The 20,591-nt window shown below is 44.8% G+C and overlaps 1 protein-coding gene across 2 annotated transcripts in view; it reads left to right on the top strand.

Moving 5' to 3' along the window:
• The window catches only part of ARL15 (ADP ribosylation factor like GTPase 15), a 444,530-nt gene that overhangs the window by 24,605 nt on the left and 399,334 nt on the right, over window positions 1-20,591 (top strand). The window contains exons 2-3 of one of the 2 annotated variants that reach the window (XM_055121201.1): window positions 12,597-12,614; window positions 16,009-16,065. The exons of the other annotated variant lie outside the window; for it this stretch is intronic. Of the exons in view, the coding sequence (XP_054977176.1) occupies window positions 16,012-16,065 (54 nt within the window). The 5' untranslated portion in view covers window positions 12,597-12,614; window positions 16,009-16,011. The remainder of the gene's footprint in view (window positions 1-12,596; window positions 12,615-16,008; window positions 16,066-20,591) is intronic. 2 annotated transcript variants of the gene reach the window in all.

Genomic DNA, 20,591 nt, shown 5'->3' with positions numbered 1-20,591 from the left:
TTAACTCCCCCCTACCCATACCACACACACACACACACACACACACACACACACACATCTTTGTAATGTGAGATGCAAGTATTCTGAAACAAGTTGCTAAAGAAGTTGAAATTAAAAAAAAATTATCTGTGCAATTAAACAATTTCCATTTTAATTCCTCCCGTGAGTCTCTTGAGTAAGCTAACATGAGGATGTCTGGTTATGAGGAAGTGATAGACGATTGAGACTGGCTAAGCTTGGGGATGAGTGTCTCATCGCTTCTGAAGCAGTTCTCTTCTCTTTCCCAAATTCAGAGTGCTTCCGAGATCATGTCTCAGCCAAAGACTAATGATCTCAATAGCTTTTGATTGTTGCCATGAGTGATATTAACACAGCAGTAGACTTGACAAGGATAAACTCTAAGGGGATGTGGGTAGCATTTTCATGAATATTCAACATTCATAATAATTTTTTACTAAGCTGTACTTGAATCAGTGTTTATTCACTTGAAATAAAGTAGTGACTCTGGGCCCTCAATTTTAATGGAAATATCCAGCCTCGTGTTCAAATAAGAAGCAAAGAGAAGAAAAGAATCAGCAGGGCTTGAGGATGTCCTAGGAGGGATGTGTGTTGGTTAGTTTTAGAAGAAGAAAAGTCTTGCCCGACTCTCTACTCAACCTTTCTCCCTTCTAAGTACATGGTTGTCCATCCTCTTTGTTTGGCGGTACTCGGATAATGTTGGTGCTGTTACCCAAATGGCCCCTATAGCGGCAGAGCTAGTCAATATTTTAGTCTTTGTGGGCCAGTCTCTGTCTCAACTTGTCAACCTCACCTTACTGTTATTTCATGGAACCAGCTGTTGGTAGATGTGACTGTGCTCCAGTAAAACATTTTAGAAAAAATGGGGAAAAAATTAACAAGAAGAAAAGTAGGCACTGTGGCCATCCAGGGACTGGAGCTTGTGTTCCGCTTATAGTAACGTTGGTTTTGATTCCTGGACACCAAGCTGCTGAGAGTGACCCCTCGATGGTTTTTAACCCACAGATCATAGTTTGCTAACTCCTGGGCTGGTAGAACGGGATTTAACTCTTGAAGAGGACAGGCAGTAGTTCTTTGTATTTTACACTGGCACCTGCATTTTGTTTTTGAACTTGAAAGATAACTTTCAAGAAGGAGACACTATGATCAGTGGCGTCAGTTATATGAAGGTTGTAAACAGTATTTTGAGAATCCCCAGAAAGTAGATGACAATGAGAGGCTCAAATTATAGGAAGGCAGATACGGTTCAGGGTAAAGAAGAACTTTCTTGTGAGGCTTATTCATCTATCCTGGAAGAGGAGATCACAGAGCAGAAGCTGCTGCTTCCTACTGTCTATTTTTTGTGAGGCGGTGGGAGGGGGGTGCTGACAAACATTGAACCCTGGGCCTCATACTGTCACTGTCACTGTCATCCCATTGCTCATTGATTTGCTCGGGCACCAGTAACGTCTCCATTGTGAGACTTGTTTGTTACTGTTTTTGGCATGTTGAATACGCCACGGGTAGCTTGCCAGGCTTTGCCGTGCGGGCAAGATTCTCTTGGTAGCTTGCCAGGCTCTCCGAGAGGGGCAGAGGAATCGAACCCGGGTCGGCCGTGTGCAAGGCAAACGCCCTACCACTGTGCTGTTGCTCCAGCCTCATATGCTTCATGTGTATCCTCATACACATGAGGCATATGTTCTGCAACTGAGCCACATCTTTGACCTGTGACACCGACACCACTTTAGAAAGGGCTTGTGTGTTGTACTGAAGGTTAAATAGCTGTTAGATTCCTTTCAATTTCCCTTGCTTATCGGTTGGTCGGTTCCATCAGGGAATCTCTCTTTACATTACCATCAGTTACTTAAGTCGTGATGGTGTCGTGCACGATTTCTTTTCATCTGAACAATGGAATTCTTTTCTCTTAAACAATGCCATGTAGAAATCCTATATGTAAAACAGAAATGATATTGTTATTTTATTAAACTTACACTTGTTATATGTTATTGATTATTCTCAATGAAGACAGGGAAGATGTTTTGATTAAAACAAAAAATGTTGACTTGTGAATGAGACCTTGGCATACATCTTCTACTCTGTTATTTTATATTTTGGTTTGGGGGCCACACCCAGCGTTGCTTGGGGCTTTCTCTTTGCTCTATGCTCAGGGGTACTCCTGGTGATGCTTAGGGGGTTGTGTGTGGTGTCGAGGAATGGATTGAACCAGGGTTGGCTGCATGCAAGGCAAGTGCCATACCCCCTGTACATATCCTTACCCTCCCACTTTTATTTTTTGCATCCTTCACTTTATTTGCTTCTAAAGTGTGTTCTTTTCTGCTTGTTTGTTTTGGGACCACATGTGGCAGGGCTCAGAGGACCATAAAGTACTGGGATCAACCGTAGGCCTTTTACATGCAAAGCATGTCATCCATTGAACTATCTCTCTAACCCCTTACTATTCTAATTTTATGTGGCATTAAGGAACAGCATAAGGAAATGGTTCCAATATAATCATAGATACAAGTGTTGCAGATTTTAAAGTAGCTCAATTTTAATCTTTAGTCAGAAGGCAGAATAGAAGTTTTCTTTGAGCCCAACCTCCTCCCTCCCCCAAAGTGACTCTGACAACACAAGGGTGTGTGGGGGTGGTCTCCAGTGTGGCAACATTTCCAAGACAGTACATTTGAGTGTGTTTCCCTGCATTTAGTTTCTAATATAAATTCAACTTGAAAAAAAATTTTTTTTTCTCTAATTCCCAAGTACCTCTTTAGAACCCAGCATGGGGTGTGGTGGATTGAAAACCACTGGTTTACTCTCACACCGGCCAGAGATCTGAGCGGTGCCCAGAGTTGGTAGGTGCTAAGTGACGGATTCTGCAGCACTTCATCTGACAAATTCCTTGCCACCTTGAGAGAATGCATTTCTAGAACTCTGGCCTCAGAAACGCCTCCTCCTCACCGCCGGAAAGCAGAGGGCTTGTGAGGGGCTTGGCACACAGCCTGTTTGGGTGGAATTCCATCTTTTGGCTTCTGAAGAGAGAGAGGAGTTTGGAGAGACTCACTCTTCTCATGTTTATGAGACTTGTTCGTCACACAGTCAGAGACATGGGCAGTGACTGTGCACTCTTGCCTTATTCGATTTGCATGTCAACTGCCCCCTTCTGTGTCTGTTCCCTTTAGTTATTAGCAGTAAAAACTATGCAGAGAGAAGGGCCAGACATTTAGGGCAGCAAGGATGTTGACAGCAAGGAAACACAGGAGGGCTTGTGCCACCTAGCAACTGATACTAGTGTAGGCGAAGGAGAAAATGTGTAAGAATTAAGCAAAGGAGAGTGAGTGTTCCTCGGTCAAGGGGAGAATACATGGAATCTTTGAGTGCCAAAAGTAATTCTAGCTCAGCAACCCTAATTGGGCACAGGGATCCCTAGGGCTTTCAAAGACAGTCCCTTGACCTGACCACCTTTATTTGAGGCTTATCTACAGATGTAAGAAAGTGGTTCAGGAGCTGGAGAGCTCAGTGAGCAAGGAGTTTGCCATGCAGCCTGACCTTGGTTCCATCCCCTGCACTGCCTATGTTTGATTCCCAGAGCACCGAGCTAGGAGTCAGTCCTGAGCACCTCCACGTGTGCCCCATCCTGCATGATAAAAAGAATGAAGAAAGTGATCTGGATTAGGGTATCAGATATTGAGTAGGAACCCAAAGACACCAGGGCCCGAAGCCAGGCCTCAGGGGCGGAGCTGCACAAGCCCGCCGAGGGGGCTGGTTGGTTCTGGTGAGGAGGTGAATTTATTTAAGATTAGATTTTCAGAATGCTGACAGTTGCTTGAGTTTTAAGCGGTCCTCAGACCTGATCTGCGTATTAAAGACTTGCTGTGGTTGCTGCCTGGAGGGAGAGTGGATGTCCTGGGACAGAGGAGAAACAGTGGGTAGAGCTAGTGGGGCTATGGCCAGGGAATGTCTCTCTCATCGCTGAGGTTAGTAGATCAGAACTAGCTTTTCCTGTCTGATGGGCAGTTATGAAGCCCAGGTAAAACTCACAGCTCATAATCTCTTTCTCTCCCTCTATGTGGTTGAAGAGAACTAAGTCCAGATGGTCTCATCCGTGACTCTAGAGGGAGGTGGTTTTTTCCTTTGCTTTGTTTTGGAACCATACCCGGCTTTGCTCAGGTCTTACTCCTGGCTCTGCACTCAGAGATTACTCCTGGAGGCGCCCTGGGCGTCATACATGATACTGCAGATTGAACCTATGTCTGCCCTGTGCTAGGCAAGTGCCTTCCCTGCTCTATCCTTCTGGCACGAGGGCCCTGGGGATGTTGTTTTTTTAAACCTTTAAATATTTAGACCCGGTTTTTCTGTATAGACTTTCTTTCTGGATGCCCAGGAATTGTTTTACTGGTGGTACTCGGCAGCTATCCCTAACTGTTCTCTGGTGGTTCTTGGCAGACCAGCATCAGGGATTCGAACCGGTTTTTGTGGGATGCAAGGCCTGTCTATCTCTCTGGCCACTGGGAAGCATAGTAATTTTTACAAGTTAATAAGGAGGCACTGATTTAGTAAAAGGGCTGATTACTTGAATATTTTGAGGACTCTTCTGTATATATTTGACAGTGTATTATGCTTAAGGTAGAGGATTAAAACGATAAGCAAAAAGGATTCATAAATCACCATTTCTAAGGTTTTAGCAGAAGGGCAGTGCTGAAAAATCATTTCATTTAACTTTGTCTGAGAGGGGATGGGAGAGAGGATGGGAAATGGTAAAAACATTCATATTTTGGTGAAGTAAACAGAATTTTTCTATGGTTCCAAATAACGATGTCCAATCTGTGCTCTTAACTAGCTCCCTGCATGATTTCCCACTGATTATTTGTCGACTATTGAACTGCATGTCTGCCGTTGTGACTTTTTATGGCAGAATACCGAGTTTGCCTATGCCAGAGATTTTTGAAAGCAAAGCTGTTGAAAGCTTTCCTGGCACCTCCTATTTTTATTGTCCATAATATTGTTAGAATTACCACACCGTGCTCAAAAATAGCAAATAACCCAAAGCTACCTCTTCTCTTCCCAGGCACTTCTCTTACTTGGTTTTTCTTGTGGCTTTTCCTGCTGCCGAGGGATGAGAGCCAGGCTGCCTCCACGCTGTATTTTCGGGTACAGTGTATACCACTGGCACAAGCTGGGTGCCAAGGGAAGAGTCAGATTTACTATTTAATGACGAGGATTAACGGCAGGAACACCTTGCCTTCTGCCTGATCATGTAAAATCCTTGAGCCTTTAGAGCATCTTTCTGCTGCGTTAAAGCATCTTTCTGCTGTATCCTACCTTACTACCCCGGGGCAAGAAACATACTGAGGAGCTCAGTGGTCTGGAGAATTGCTCTGCCAAAGCTAATGTTCCCCATTGTCAGGGGAGTGTGAAAAGCGCATTTGCTTCAAGTAAGTGCCAAGGGGCCCTTTCACACTTTAAAAATTATGTTTGAGTCTGGGGGAGATAGAACATTTTGAGGACTACTTGCCTGGCACGTAGATGACCCAGGTTCAATCACCAGCATTACATGTGGTCTCCTGACTCCCTCCAGAAGTGATCCCTGAGCACAAAGCCAGGACTGAGCCCCTAGCACCACCAGGTGTGGACCTGCAAACAAAATAAATCAATACAAATTGTGCTGCAGGCTTTCCGGAAACCTCCGATTTTCCTTTCTTTCCTTTCCTTTCCTTTTCTTTTCTTTCCTTTCCTTTTCTTTTCTTTTCTTTTCTTTTCTTTTCTTTTCTTTTCTTTTCTTTTCTTTTCTCTTCTTTTCCTTTCTTTTCTTTTCTTTTTTCTTTTCTTTTCTTTCCTTTTCTTTCCTTTTCTGTTCTTTCTTTTCCACTTTTTTTTTTTTTTTTTGGCTAGGGTGTGTCTTGTTACTTGTGACATTTTGGGGTTTGTTTTTACACGCTATGTGATTCCCTTTGTATTAATCTGCTGTCCTCTTCTTACACATCAAGTTGGGCCAGTTTCCACCATGCCCAGGGGTTTAGGCCTGTGTTTTTCTTTCTCTTTTCTAAGCTGTGTACTGGTGAGGCAGCTTTTTGGGTCTAGATGAGGGGACACAGGGACACAGCTTATAGAAACATGTCAAAGATTTGTTTGTGGCAGGGAAATGATACTAAATTTAGTACTGGGCTTAATTTTTTTTTTTTAATTTTACTATTTTAGGGCCAGGGGCTCCCAGGCGGTGCTCAGGTGGTCCACGGACCCTACTGATGATTCTCAGTCAACCAGACCTTGGAGCCAAGGGCCCTAAATGACCGTGGGCCCTGCAGTGGCAGGGGTTTCTGGGCCAGTCTGGGTAACTCTGGGCTGGGGGCCTTTGTGGGCTGAATACTTGAGGGACCGGGTGGTGCTGGGAAAAACCTGGGTCATGCCCTAACTGCTGTGTTATCTCCCAGTCCCAACATGTTTTAACTGACCTCTGGTAGTCAAAATACTTGTTGGATCATAAACTGGTTGTGAATCTGCTTTGCACCATTTGCTTGACTTCATCCCTTTGTCCTTAAAGGTTCAGAGCAGGGACTCTCATGCTCAGAAGACAGGGCTTCAGATCCTATTTCTGTCATCTGCTAGCCACTCTCTGTTCCTCTAAACTGGGCATGGTTATACCGGGTAAAATAGAATATGCTACACTTCCACTTAATTCTCTTAAGAAAGTTAAAATTCCCTTTTATTGAGATGATGTGGTCTCACTGAATTCTTTCAACCACCTTATCAGTCACTGACTATTTGGAATTAGTTGGAAAATAGTGGCTTTGGCAAGATTAAAAAAAAAAAATTCCCCCCCCCCCGAGACTGGGATAGCCCAGAGATCCTCAGGGCTTTCTGTGTGTGAACTTGGTTTAGAAGTGCTGCAGAGAACTTGCCCTTATTTCTTCATTCCAGATAGTATGATGGAGAGAGGGTAAAGACCACTGAGACTATCTCACTATGTCTAGTCACCAGCACTTGCTTGATCATGTTGCCATACAGAGTTGCAAAGGCAGTTGTGGAAAATATAATTTTTTCACTCCGAAGCAGACTTCTCTGCAGCTACGTTTTGCCAGCCTTCACATACCTGTGATTTTTTGGGTCTCTTTCTTTGCCAGTACTAGCAGGATTATGCTCTGCTCTGTGTGCCTTTTGTTTGCCATGTAGTTTTCTTTCATTCTTGCCTTTGACTTCCACATTTCTTTACCATATAGTTTCTCTTAATTCTTGCATTTGTCTCATGTTCATATAATAGGTCTTCATGGTCTTGAAGTTGCTTGGTAGCATGCATATATGGGAGTTCTTTGAGCTTCATTAGCAATGTTAGCTGCTTCGCTGGTTCTGTATTTTTCCACTTGTATTTTAGTGAGTGAGAATTTGATTGATTGGTCCACCTTCCTCTTCTTGCTGGACCATGCTGTAACTGTTTATCAGTGTAAGGTTGGACAAACTGCTATTTTATTTTATTTTTGTTTGTTTTGTTTTGGAATTCCACCTGGCGATACTCAGGGCTTACTCCTGGCTCTGCACTTAGGGGTCATTCCTGGTGGTGCTCAGAGGATCATATATTATCCTGGGATTCAAACCCAGGTCGGGTGTAAGCGCCTTGCTTACTGTACCATCTCTCCAGCCCTGAAACTGCTCATTTAACCTGCACTGGCTTGGCTTGGCAGCCTTTTCGTCTGAAAGGGTGTCCGGGCAAAGTTTCATAATGTGCCGGTGCTTACTGCCTGAACAGAGGGAACTTCCATGAGAGAAGTCTCAAGGGAGGATGCTCTGCCTATTAACAGGAACTGGTTTTAGGTGGTTTCTGTGAGCTAAGAATTCCAGATCGAAAAGTGGGTTTTGGGTGTTCGAGGAGGACCCTGAGCAGCCCTAGAGTGCTGGCATGTCTTTTGATGTTCTTGAGGTCACTTTCACTAGGAATTTCTGGTTCCCTCTCTGTTCCCGTTCACCTCGATAACGCCTAATCTTTTTTTTTCTTTTCTCTTTTTTTTGGGTCACACCTGGCAATGCACAGGGGTTACTTCTGGCTCTGCACTCAGGAATTACTCCTGGCAGTGCTTAGGGGACCATATGGGATGCTGAGAATCGAACCCGGGTCGGCCATGTGCAAGGCAAACACCCTACCGCTGTGGTATCGCTCCAGCCCCTAACGCCTAATCTTTGACGGCTCTCTGCAGGAGGTTCTCCTAATCAAAATTCTTCCTTGTTAATCCTGCATTGTGTCCCCAAAGACCTTTGTACGTCCTGATTACTGTGCTTGACACAGTGTTGCCATCGTCCTCCACTGGTACATGTAGTTTTTACTGCTCTCTGCCAGTTTGGAAGCTCTTCAGTCTCTTCTCTGTGTGTTCTTACTGCTTTGTTTGTTTATTCTTGGGCTATACCTGGCAGTGCACAGGGCTTCCTTCTGGCTCTGCACTCAGGGATCACTTCACACCTGGCAGTGCTGTGTCCGGGCCATATGGGATGCTGAGGATCGTACCCAGGTCAACCATGTGCAAGGCAAGTGCCCTTCCCGCAGGCGGTCCTGCCAGCCCTTTGTGTGTACTTACTGCTAGCCTAGCAGTGCTGGCCTTAGTAATGATGTTCAGCAAATAGTGTCTGCTTCCTTTTGGTTTGGGATGAAAATAAAAACAACAACTTTAGTTACACAGTATAAAATGAAGGAATAAATGCTTGAAGGTAAATGGATGATTTCAATGGCAAAGTAGAAGAATTTATATTTGTTTTGGGAGTGATACGTGGCAGTGCTTGGGGGCTACTCCACGCTTGGTGCTCCTGGGACTGTGTGATGCTGGGTATGGAATCCTGGCTCATGCCTGAAAAGCATGCAGTCCAGCCCATTAACACCTCACGGGCTATTCCTCTGTGCTTGCGGGTTGTCCTCTGAGCAGGGGTTGGTCCTGGGAGTGCTTGGGGGGACCATGCAGTACTGAGGATCGAACCAGCATGCAAAGCACACACTTAGCCCATTGACCCTCGAAGATCATCATTATTTTTTTTTAATAAGAATTTTATTTTATTGAATCACCATGTGGAAAATTACAATGCTTTCAGGCTTAAGTCTTAGTCATACAATGCTGAAACAACCATCCCTTCACCAGTGCCCATATCCCACCACCAAAAAAAAACCCCACAGTACACGTCCCATCCTGCCCACCCCCGCACCCCTCACCTTGTAACTGATAAATTTCACTTTACTTTCTATTTACTTTGGTTACATTCAATATTTCAACACAAACCTCACCATTATTGTTAGGAGCACCCCACTAGAGTCAGACCTGTTGTGAAGAGAAATGAAGTCGCGCGCGGTTTTAGATTTCTGTACTTTAACAACTAAGTCCAGGAAGATTTCTTCTGGATATTGGATCATTGCAAGCTTGTAAACCCCATCTGTGGTCGTCATAATATGGCAGTCCCCACGCCCTTCATCCCCGGGAAGGGAGAGGCTAGAGAGAGAAATACCTTTCCCCTCCTGGGCGGGCATGGGGTCGCGGCTTAGTTCTCAGGCTGGAAACATTCTGCAAGTAGCTGCTCATGTCGAAAGTGGTTTAGCTGGGTCTGGATTCACACTCGTGCAGCTGCGGAGAGGCCGAACACGCGTGCGGTCCGGTCCCTGGGATCACATCTCGGCAGCGGCAGGAGGGGCCGGTGCCTCCCACCTTCCCAAGAGCACCCTCGAGTCCTTTTGCTGCAGTTTTTGTCATAAAATCCCAGAAGATCATCATTATTATTATTTTTATTATTTTATTGGTTTTTTTTTTTTTTTTTGGTGAACACACCTAGCTGTGCTCATGGCTTGCCTTTGGCTATGTGTTCAGGGGTCACTTCTGGCAGTGCTTCGGGACCAAATGTGATGCTGGGGACTGAAACCAGGGCTTGTCACATGTAAGGCAACCATCTTAACCTCCAGACTGCCTCTCTGCCCCCTATCCTTTTAAAAGTACTTGCCACACTGGGAGGGGGTTGGAGGTGCAGGCGGTGCCAGGGATTAAGCTGAGAATCATGTATTTGCTAGACATGATTGTATCCCCTTTCTCTGCCCAGATTCTTTAATCAGAACCATTTTTAGAAAGGTAACTATTATTACTTGCAGTTTTTTTTTTTGGGGGGGGAATATTTTCTTTGTCAGGGATGGAGATGGGATTTTTTTTTTTTTTTTTGCTTTTTGGGTCACACCCAGTGATGCACAGGGGTTACTCCTGGCTCTACACTCAGGAATTACTCCTGGCGGTGCTCAGGGGACCATATGGGATGATGGGAATCGAACCCGGGTCGATTGCGTGCAAGGCAAATGCCCTACCCGCTGTGCTATCACTCCACCCCCCCTTTTTTTTGAGGCATGTTTTTTTTTATTAGAAAGTAAATCAAAATCCCACCCCTGGCCAGACCCTCCATGCCTGCAGTGGCCGGGTGTCCCTTCAGTGGCCGCCTAGGAGGCATAAATAGAATAAATATTCATGGGGTCCCAGGCCAGAGCACCCCTGTGTGTAGATGAACTAGGTACAATGGTTCAAGGGCAGGGGACTTTGGGGGCCAGCTGCCACACCCAGCAGTGCTCAGGGTTTACCCTTGGCTCTGTGCTCTGGTATCACTCCTGGCAGTGCCCAGGGGACCATATTGGCTGGGTGCTGGAGATCAGATTCAGGACCTTGACTGTGGCAGGTTTGTGCTCTTGAGCTCCCCCCCCCCCCCCCCCCGCCTCCCAGCCCAAATAGGAGAGTGTGAGAGTCCAGGAGAACGAGAATGAATGGGTTTATCTATTTATCCATTAGATTATAGCCTCGGACCTGTATTTACGTTTATATATTTTACGTTTTTGGTTTTTGGGTTTGGGGACCACACCCATCTGTGCTCAGGGCTTACTCTGGCTCTGTGTGCAGTGGTCACTCCTAGCGATGCTCAGGTGACCGACCATGTGTGTGTGTGTGTGTGTGTGTGTGTGTGTATGTGTGTGAGTGTGTGTGTGTAACAGAATTGGGGTCAGCCATGTGCAAGGCAAGTGTGTTAATACCTGTACGTAATGGTGATACCTGTATTGAAACGAATCTACAAAATATGACTGGTTAGGTTGGTCTTTGGTTATTTTTGCTAGATGGTTTTTTAAAGCCTGAGGTTATTTTTGCTAGAGAGATTTTCAAATCTTTGTGATTGACTGTCACAAAGAAATCATTTGCTGAAGCTTAATACTACCTTAAAAAAATATTTTAAAACCAGGTAAGGGCAGCGGTTCATTTTCAAGTCACCGATGAAACATTTACCTGTTCCATCTGGTTCAGCTGGAGTTTTCCGGGGCAGTTTGTGTAAATGCTCCTGGGAGGATGGCCGCATGGTTGCGACTGAAAACACTGTAGGAGACATTGAGAGGCCACGTTTGCTGGTGTTGCTCTAGGTACAAATGTTTCTTTCCAGATTGTCACGCTTGTTCTCCCACACTCCGTTTGAAGAAGCTATACGACATGACAGGGAACAAAATTCTCCCTGTTTCGTAAACAAAACTTCTTTTTATTTTATAAACATAAAATGTTTGATGTTTTGTGTTGTTGTTGCTCTTTTTCTTCTTTTTTCTCCTCCCCCTCCTCCTTCCACCTCCTCCTCCTTCCCTCCTCCACTCTCTTCCTTTTCTTCCTTCTCCTCCTCTCTTTCATCTCCTCTTCCTCCTCCCCCCTTTGCCTCTTCCTCCTCCTCCTCCTCCTCTTCTTTTTCATCTCCTCCTCCTTCTGCCCTCTTCCTCTTCTTCCTCCTCCCCTCTTCCTTCTCCTCCTTCTCCTCCTTCTCCTTTCTTTCGTCTCCCCCTCCTCCTCCCCCCTCCTCTTCCTCTTCCCCCTCCTCCCCCTTTTCCTTCTCCTCCTCCTCCTCCTCCTCCTCCTCCTCTGTCATGTCCCTTTCCAGCATTCTGAGGGAGTTGTTAACGATTCACTGTGAATGTTTTCAGTGACAAACACTAGCAGAAGGAGACCCCAGTTCTGAGGTAGGTGGCATGGGAGTAGGTGTCTTGTCAGTCTAGAAGAGTGACTGAAGTCAAGTGACAGACATGGCCCACCCGTAGCACCGAAGCCCGGGGCTATTGCGGGTGCACACACAGGCCGAGCTTCTCCTAAGTCCCCCAAGCCCTGCCTCTTGGTCTCAGCCCTATTGCTTTGGCTGCGTTGCTAGAACACGCTGACCCTTCATTAAGTTTGTTTGGAAGTAGCCGACCCACACATGGACCTCCTCAGAGCGTCCCTCCCTCCCTGCCTGCTTCTTGTCGCCCCAGTGCTACCCTGGCTTCGAGTACTCGGAGAATTGGTGTGGCTCTGTGAGCCTCTGGTTTTTCCATCACATGCATGGTTGCCGAGGAGATGATAAGGTCACACGGGTGTCACTGGGTTATAGAGCAGGATGAGGGATGGCACAGCCTGTGGTGTATTGACAAATCCAGCTCTTCTGAGAAAGAAACGTGCTATGCTTTTGTATCCTCTGAGGAAACTGAAATCAGTTATATCTTGAAAACCGTACATTTTGGGGACCGTGGGCTCAGTAATATTCTCTACCCTCTTGTTGAAGATTTTTTTTTCTCCTTTATTTTCATGCTTACCATTGACATTTCTTAGGGAAAACAACAATAAACTGTAAGTAATCATATTTCAAATTGAGTGTGTTCTTATTCTCTTTCTGGAAGATCCATCTCTTTCTGAAAGGCCCGTTTGAACAGATTTTAACCAGTCTGTGATTTGCCGTTCCTGGCATCTGCTTTTTGTACTTTCACCAGATGAGGCAGCAATGAGGAGGCTGTTCTGAAGATGATTGCATTTGGAATAATATTCCTTAATTCTTCAGGAAAGCATAGATGCAGATCTGTGAATGTTGATGCAGAGGCCACCGAGGGTAGAGAACCTTCTTTTAACGGAAAATCATGTGCAAATCTGTCATGTTAAGCTGTGCATTATGCCTCCTGGGTTTATAGTTCAAATGTTTAGAAATATTTAGAGTCATTTAATTAAAGAACAACTTAAGAACAAAATATTTTTAAGGTGCTGGAGAGATAGCGTGGCGAGTAGGGTCCTTGCCTTGCGCACAGCCAACCTGGGTTTGATCCCCAACATCACAGGTGGTCTTTGAGCTCTGCCGGGAATAACCTCTGGAAACAGAGTCAGGAGTGAGCCCTGAGCACTGACAGATGTGTCCCCCACAAAACAAACCAACCAAGTCTCTCTTAGTAATTTTATTTATTTTTTCTAAATGTAGCATCCATGTAGGGAAACTATGAAATAAAGAAAGTTATAAACAAGGAAGAATAAGGAAATTTGAAGTCATATAAAATTAATTATGGGGCTGGAGATGTGGCCTAGTCATAGGGCACATGTTTTCCATGTATGAGAGGCTTTGGGCTTGATCCCCAGTGCCACTCAATTAATCAATAAAATTTATTACCAGTTCTTTTACCATGGCCAGGGGAAGTTTGCTTATGCTTCTAAATATGTCATTATAATAAGCTCTCTCTAGCATGAAGAGGCTATTTATGAGAGCTTTCTTATAGAAAGAATTGACTTTAGGGTAATTAGACTGTTACTTGGTTTGAGGTAGGAGGGTCAGGGAAAGGGAGTACTTGTAAGGGTTCAAGGCAGAGCAAAAAGGAAGAGATCATCATAAGACCAGTCAGCAGAAATTACACAAGCAAGTCGATAGTTTTCAGGATGAGTTTTGCATTCCCAGTAATAGTACCTGTACATTTGGGAAGGCGTGGAAAACAGATGTTTAGTAACTGAAGGAAACCCACTTCTCACCTTAGGAAGAGCGGCTCTCTGAAGACAAAGTCTAGGGCTCATTCATGACACTGGAGATGCTGACTCTTTAAAAATAATGTTGTGGGATCAGAGATGCCGTATAAGGTTAAGGCATTGCCTCGAATGCAGCCAACCATTATTCTATACCTGGCACCAGGTATGTTTCCCTGCACTCCGCCAGGAGGGATCCCTGAGCAGAGCCAGGAATATGCCCTGAGCACCTTTGTTGTGCCCCTTCCCCCAGTAGAAATAAATAAAAGTGACTCTTCTTCTCCTCTGGTTAAGAGGTTAGTGGGCTGAGAGACACGCCCATGTCTTTAAACAAATTAGGGGCCTATTTCTACTTCCCGTAAAAAGACTGGAGTTGCAGGAAGAGCAGCCCCCTCCCCTCCCCCCCCCCCGCCCCTGTTATTTGTGTCCCACTCATCTCTTGGTAAAATAGCAGTAACCCCACTATTATTTGTGTCTCAGTCATCTCTTGGTTCCATTTCCTGGGTCCAGCGTTCTTACAATATCCTGATCAAAGTGACTGGGGCTATGGGAAGTTGTGGTTGTATTCTGGAATAATAAGTAAGAAAGGAAGACAGGCAGAACAAGGGACCTGTCTTCGAGCCAATTCCCGTTATGAATGCATCAGCCAGTTAACCTCTTATTGTTAGAAAGCTTAGTCATGTGACAGCTCCTGTTCCACAGAAGGTAGATACATACAATCTCTTACTCCAGGTGACATACATTCAGAAGGTTGTTTGGGGGAAAAACGGTAGTTGCAGCGTCCCAGCCAGGTAGTTACATAATTTCAGTGTGTAAAAGTGGACTTTTGGGGGTGATTTCCAAAAGATGGAAATGAAGAATGAATTATGTCTTAGTTCTAAGGAGGCCAGTGGCATTGCCGTAGTAGCGCATTTTATTTAAAGGAAACCCCATAGTGTTAAAACAATAGTGACAACTTGTAATAAAAATTCCCCCTACAATTAAGTTATTAGTTAATCAGTGAACAATTTTACCAGTAAATATTTGGAACTTTTTGAGACTGTAGGCAAGTTGAAGAATTTCACCCAACAAATAAAATTTTCTTTTGTTTGTATGTTTGTTTTTTGAGCATGCTCAGCTTAGTCCTGGCTCTGTACTCAGGGATCACTCATGGCGAGACTCAGGGGACCATATAGGGTGCTGGGGATTGAACTCAGGTTCCAAGTACCCTTTTCTGCTCCAGCCACAACAAAATTTTATTGTCTTTTTTTTTCTCCCAATTGCTTTCATACTGAATTTTAATTTTGAATGGCCACGCATATAACCTGCTTTTAAATCCTTTTCTATCACTGTCCTTTAGTTATAGAGTTCAGTCTCTTGTGACTGTCTAGAGAGGCAGGAGCCTTTTGCAGAACCAGCCTTGTGTAGGAGTTCTTGGCTTGCTAAAGTAGTCATCTTTGGGAACCTTGGGTCACCATGGAAATTAGGGACCCAGTAACTCCACTTCCTTGACACAACATAACAACACAGACAACTGTGGTAGCAGAGATTTGTGCCATTATAAACTCCACAGATGAACCATAATAATAAAGTAGAACTTTATAAAGTTAGGACTATTTTGACTACATACCAATTTAATGTACTAAAAATACTCATTCCAGTTGAAGAAATCAATCCTTGTGTTTGGCAGGCATGATTTTGTGCGTGGGCTGGAGCTTTAGGGATCTGACCCTCCTGTGGGTATGAAAAGTTGTGAATCCTAAGTTAAAAACTGTTGTTGATACTCTGAGACGAAGTTGCCTCTTAGTCTTCTCTTGTAATTCAGCCCAAATATCTTTCACTAGGTAACTAACTTTCCCTTTTAGAAAGATTACTTTCCTTTCTGGTATCAGGATTGTAGATGCTCTCACCTGTTAAGAGTCGAACCAAAGAAAGCTTATAAAGTACATCATTAACATTTAACATTGGAGTAGGATTTAAAAGAAGAGGAATTAAGTCATGCCAGTCAATCACATTCCTTAAATGACGCGGTTGAATAGAAAGATGAAGTATCTGCTTTGTAGACCCATTTTACAGCATTACACTGCACCCCTCATTATCCCCACCTTACTTGAACTGACCTAGAATAAGCAGAAGGGAGGAAAAAAATTAGAACACTTGCATGTGAATGTTAGAAGAAAGCATTTTTTTTTTTTAAGAGGAAGCAGTAGACAAGGGGAGAGGAGGAAGGTCAATTGGTTGTACTCTAATTCTTATTTTAATCTTGTAGAGAATGTCTGAATGTATCCAGATCTCATTTGCTGTTTGTAGAATTGGCATTCACACGGTAAGCAATGTATATTTTTGCAGTACCAAATGTCATGAAATTATAAGTGGAGAACTCAGCACTGGAGAGCTAGTGAGCTATGGAAATTGTTCTGAACTGCTGATGGGAACGTAGATTTAGACTTTGGGAAAAAAAATTAGTTTAAGGCCACCATGTTCTTTAGCTGAGCAAATGCACCCCTATATATACCTTAGAGAAATTGTGTAATTGTAAAGAGATTTTTTGCCAGGCAGGTTCTTAGCAGAAGCACTTGAATGGGGGAGGCAGAACTGGCCCTGTCTCCTGCCCAAGTGAGACCCTGAGTGGTCGCCCATGTACAGCTCCTCCGCTCCTGAACAGCCATGATCCCAGCGCCACAGAAACCAATCTCAGAATGCAGCGGCTGCTGGCAGAAATACCTCTGGACTTAACACCAGAATTCCAAATCCGGGCGGCCACTTTCACGACCGTGCAACATCTTATGTTATTTGATACCAACAATAGAAAACATACAATCTAATGATGCCATTCCAACAGGTCTGACTGTTGGGGGAAAAACTCTAAGTAATGATAGTGAGTTTCCTGTCAAAAATTGAGTGTAATCAAAGTAAGGAAAGAGTGAAGTGAAAACCATCTGCCACACAGGCAGAGGGGGAGTTTGGAGGGGGGGTATGCTGGGGTTATTGGTGGTGGAACATGTGCACTGGTGAAGGGATTGGTGTTTGAGCATAGTATGACTGAGACTCGATCCTAAAAGCCCTGTAACTGTTCTCATGGTGACTCAATTAAAAAATAAACTAAAAAAAAACCAGAAAGAATGCAGATGTCCTCAGTAAAGTATTTGATTAGTGCATTGTGGAAGTCTAATTAATTTCATAGAAAACAATACACCTAAAATATGTGAACTAAAAATAACACATTTGAACTACGGCTATGCAACATACAAAGCATCTGTCTCCAGAACATAATGGTGAGTGAGGAAAACAAGTCACAGAAAATGTGTTCAGTATCATTTCATGTCTAGAACGGGCAACACCAGCAAAGGTAACCATTTGTTATCTGCAGGTTACAGATGTTGGTAGATAAACTATATATCAAAAGCCTTACTTTGGACTGGTAGCTGCTCTTGGCGGCAGTTCTCAGTGGGGCGTGGTTTTATGCTCTGGGTGCATGGCAGAGTCTGCAGACAGTTTTGGTTAATTGACCTGATGAGGAGGGTGATATGCTTCCCGGGTGAGGCTGGGGCTATTGCTCAGTGTTTAGCAAAGCGCTGACTAAGCAGCTAAGCAGTAGAGCTGGAGGTTGAGAAACCGTCTTCTGGGGAAAATGAGAGAAGGACCACTTTTTCTTTTACAGTTTTTTTGTCATGTACTTTCAAAAAATTATTATTATTGTTATTATTATATAGTTTGGGGGCCATCTCTGTCTGTGTTCAGGAATTACTCCTGGCTCTGAACTCAGAAGTCATTCCTGCTGGTGTTCAGGGGACCTTATGGGATGTCGTGAATTGAATCTGGGTTGACCATGTACAAGGCCAGTGCCATACCCACAGTTCTATATCTTCCTGGCCCCCTGTTATGTATTTTTTTTTATTAATGCTGAAAAGTCAGGGGCAAGGAGCTGGCTTTCATGGGAGAATATGCATTTGTGTGCACAGAAAATTGAGAACACCGAGAATCCTGTGGACTTGGGAGTCAAGGACCCAAGCACTGACTTTCAGTTCCTTGAGGGCAGAAAGCCAAGCCCGTTTTAGGCTTTGTCACTTACCTGCACAACATCTGGCACATGGCACAGACTCATCAACGGTAGCCTCAGTTACATCAGAGTAAAAGCCCGCACAGTTCTGTTTATCTTCATCTGATTTGAAGAAAAGAATCTGTTCCTTCTGTCACCTTTGCTTCTTGCTGCTTGTCTCAGCTGTGTATCATTAAAAATACCTATATTTATATGAGAAATGCATATGTATTTCTCATCCTTACTCAGAACTCTGGCTTTGTATCATTTTCCAATTTCAAGCATCATATTTGTTCCCAGTGAGACAGGTAGGTTCTTGAGGAACTAGGCATGTGCCGCTACTCCGTGAATAGTTTCAAGGGGTCCTTTGAGAAGCAGATGCCAAATAGCGATGTCTGTTGTCTGCCAGTGATGACTTGGGGGAAATGTTCATGGAAGATAAAGAGGGTGGGAACAGGATGGAGAAGAATGAAGGGAGGGAGGGTGTGAGGATCGGAGGGAGGCGGAACTGGACGGCGGCAGCGCTGTGGTTCAGAAGGACGTCTTGCTTGGGCTGAGGCGGCCTGCCTGAGCAAAGTTGCCTGTTGGAAGAGTCCCAGGACCTCTGCGTGCCCAGGCACAGGGTGGCATAGGCTCAGCACAAGTGTGGCCTCAGCAGGAAGGCCATGGTGAGCCCAGCGGTGTGGCAGTGCCGGCTGGGCACTGTGGCAGTTATAGTCAGCTGTAACTCTGCACGGGTGATCGGAGTGTCACTGTCTCCAGGCGGCTGGACAGCTAGGCATTCACAGCTCATAGTCCTGGAAGCCTGGAGGTTGGGAATTGTGAGCACTCGTTGGAATAAGGAGCAATTAACTTGGGTCTGGAAGTTTGCAGGCATTCAGCCTGCAGACAGTGAAGAAACCCTGGCTGTGGGGTAATTCTAAAGCAGACAAAATTTCTCCTTCCACAGGGCATGCTGAGAGCCATCCCTGTGTTGGTGCTCTGGGGGCAGTGCCGGGGGGCTTAGGGAGATAAGTAGCTCTAGATCTGATTTGGTCCCTGGGATGGGTTTAGTGTTTTTATGAGAAGATGCTCCGCCCCACCCATTTCCTCCCCCCCCCCCCATGAAGAGCACCCTTCCCAGCACACTATGTTGTCAGCACCTCAGCGTCCAGAAACTGGGAGAAATTCATTTCTATACAATTCTTGGGTATTTTGTGAAGACAGGGAGAGAGGGAGATCCTGTGAATTCTAGACAAAGAACCTAAGTTTGCAATGCTTTTACTAGCATCTGTTTGGATCACTGTATCACTGTATCACCGTCATCCCGTTGTTCATTGATTTACTCGAGCGGGCACCAGTAACGTCTCTATTCCTCCCAGTCCAGAGATTTTAGCATCCTCTCCTTACTCGTCTTTCCCAACGATTGGAGGCTCTTTCAGGGTCAGGGGAATGAGACCTATCGTTACTGTTTTTGGCATATCGAATATGCCACGGGTAGCTTGCCAGGCTCTGCCCATGCAGGCAGGATACTCTAGGTAGCTTGCCAGGCTCTCCGGTCTGTTTAGATGTTCTAAGTAAATCAGAAAGGAGAGGAGGATGGTTTTAAAAGGTTAGTATGAGCTTATAAAAAACAAGGAACAATAGTGGTAGGTAGTTGGTTGGTCTGACTTTTTTGTTTGTTTGTTTAAATTCAGTATTTGGGCCACACCCATCTGTGCTCAGGACTTACTCCTGGCTCTGTGCTCAGGGATTAATCCTGGTAGTGTTCAGGGGACCATATGGATGTGAGGGAGCCATCCCAGGACAGCCGCGTGCAAGGCAAACCTCCTCCCTGCTGTGCTGTCTCTCTGGCCCTGGTTTTTATTTTTATGCATTTTTAATTATTGCCAAATTGCAAGTGAATAAGCACTAAAAGAAAAAAAGGATATAAAAGTTGACTTTTTTTTTTTTTAATGCACCAGGATTCTATAATCTGAAACGAGCAAGGCCAAAATGGAATATATACAGGAAGGGTGTGCTGAAAACAAACATGTTTCAAAGTAAATGTGTTGTATACAGTTGTATGCATGCTGAACCCTTCGTGTAAAAACATTTAGGAAAAAAAACATGACTCAGAGACAACAAAGGATATCCTACACAAGTCAGCCACCCTTCTCCCCAGTGTTTGGAGTAGACAGAACTTTCCGTTTGTAAGGAAATGATGGTTATGTCGATGCCCTCACTTAGGCAGGCAAAGAAAAGAAATTCTGCCTCACTCTTCTCGGAGAAAACGTAAGTCCCAGTTAGAGGAACTTGCACGTTTTCAGAGATGAGAGCTATAGCCGAGTGAAACGATGGAGTCTTGAGGCCCAAACCTGCGCCGCTCTTTCGGAGCTGGATTTCTTTCTTGTGCTCAGGAGATAGTCTGGGAGTTCCCTTGGTTGCAGTGTTGTGATGCATTACAAAGAAGTAATTGAACTTTGGAAACAAAAGAAGCCCTGTTATGTGGCCCTTCGAGCCTATTTGGGGGTACCGGACAGTGCTCACTTGGTTCTGGTCAGGAGGAAGAGGGGGAAGTAAGCTCGGGCCAAGAGTTGCCATTACAATCGTGGGTCTGTGGTTGTCTGAAATCTTGGCAGTGGAAGGAGATTGTCCTTGAGAACAGGATCCTGGAAGGAACCTCTTGGTTTGTGGACCAGAAACTGGGCCCAGAAGCACGTAGGCACGAAGCAGGACTTTCCTGTGGAATGGGAGGGAGAGTGCATGCCCTGGCCCCCAACCTTCTCTGAGTTGGGGGACTATAGCCATCAGAGCCAGAGGCACAAAGTCCTGGCTAGGAGGAGGCTAGGGGC

Source organism: Sorex araneus, chromosome 1 (assembly GCF_027595985.1).
Source record: "Sorex araneus isolate mSorAra2 chromosome 1, mSorAra2.pri, whole genome shotgun sequence".
Taxonomy (NCBI): domain Eukaryota; kingdom Metazoa; phylum Chordata; class Mammalia; order Eulipotyphla; family Soricidae; genus Sorex; species Sorex araneus.
The sequence above is the reverse complement of the archived record's forward strand: the minus strand, read 5'-3'. Positions and strand labels throughout refer to the sequence as shown.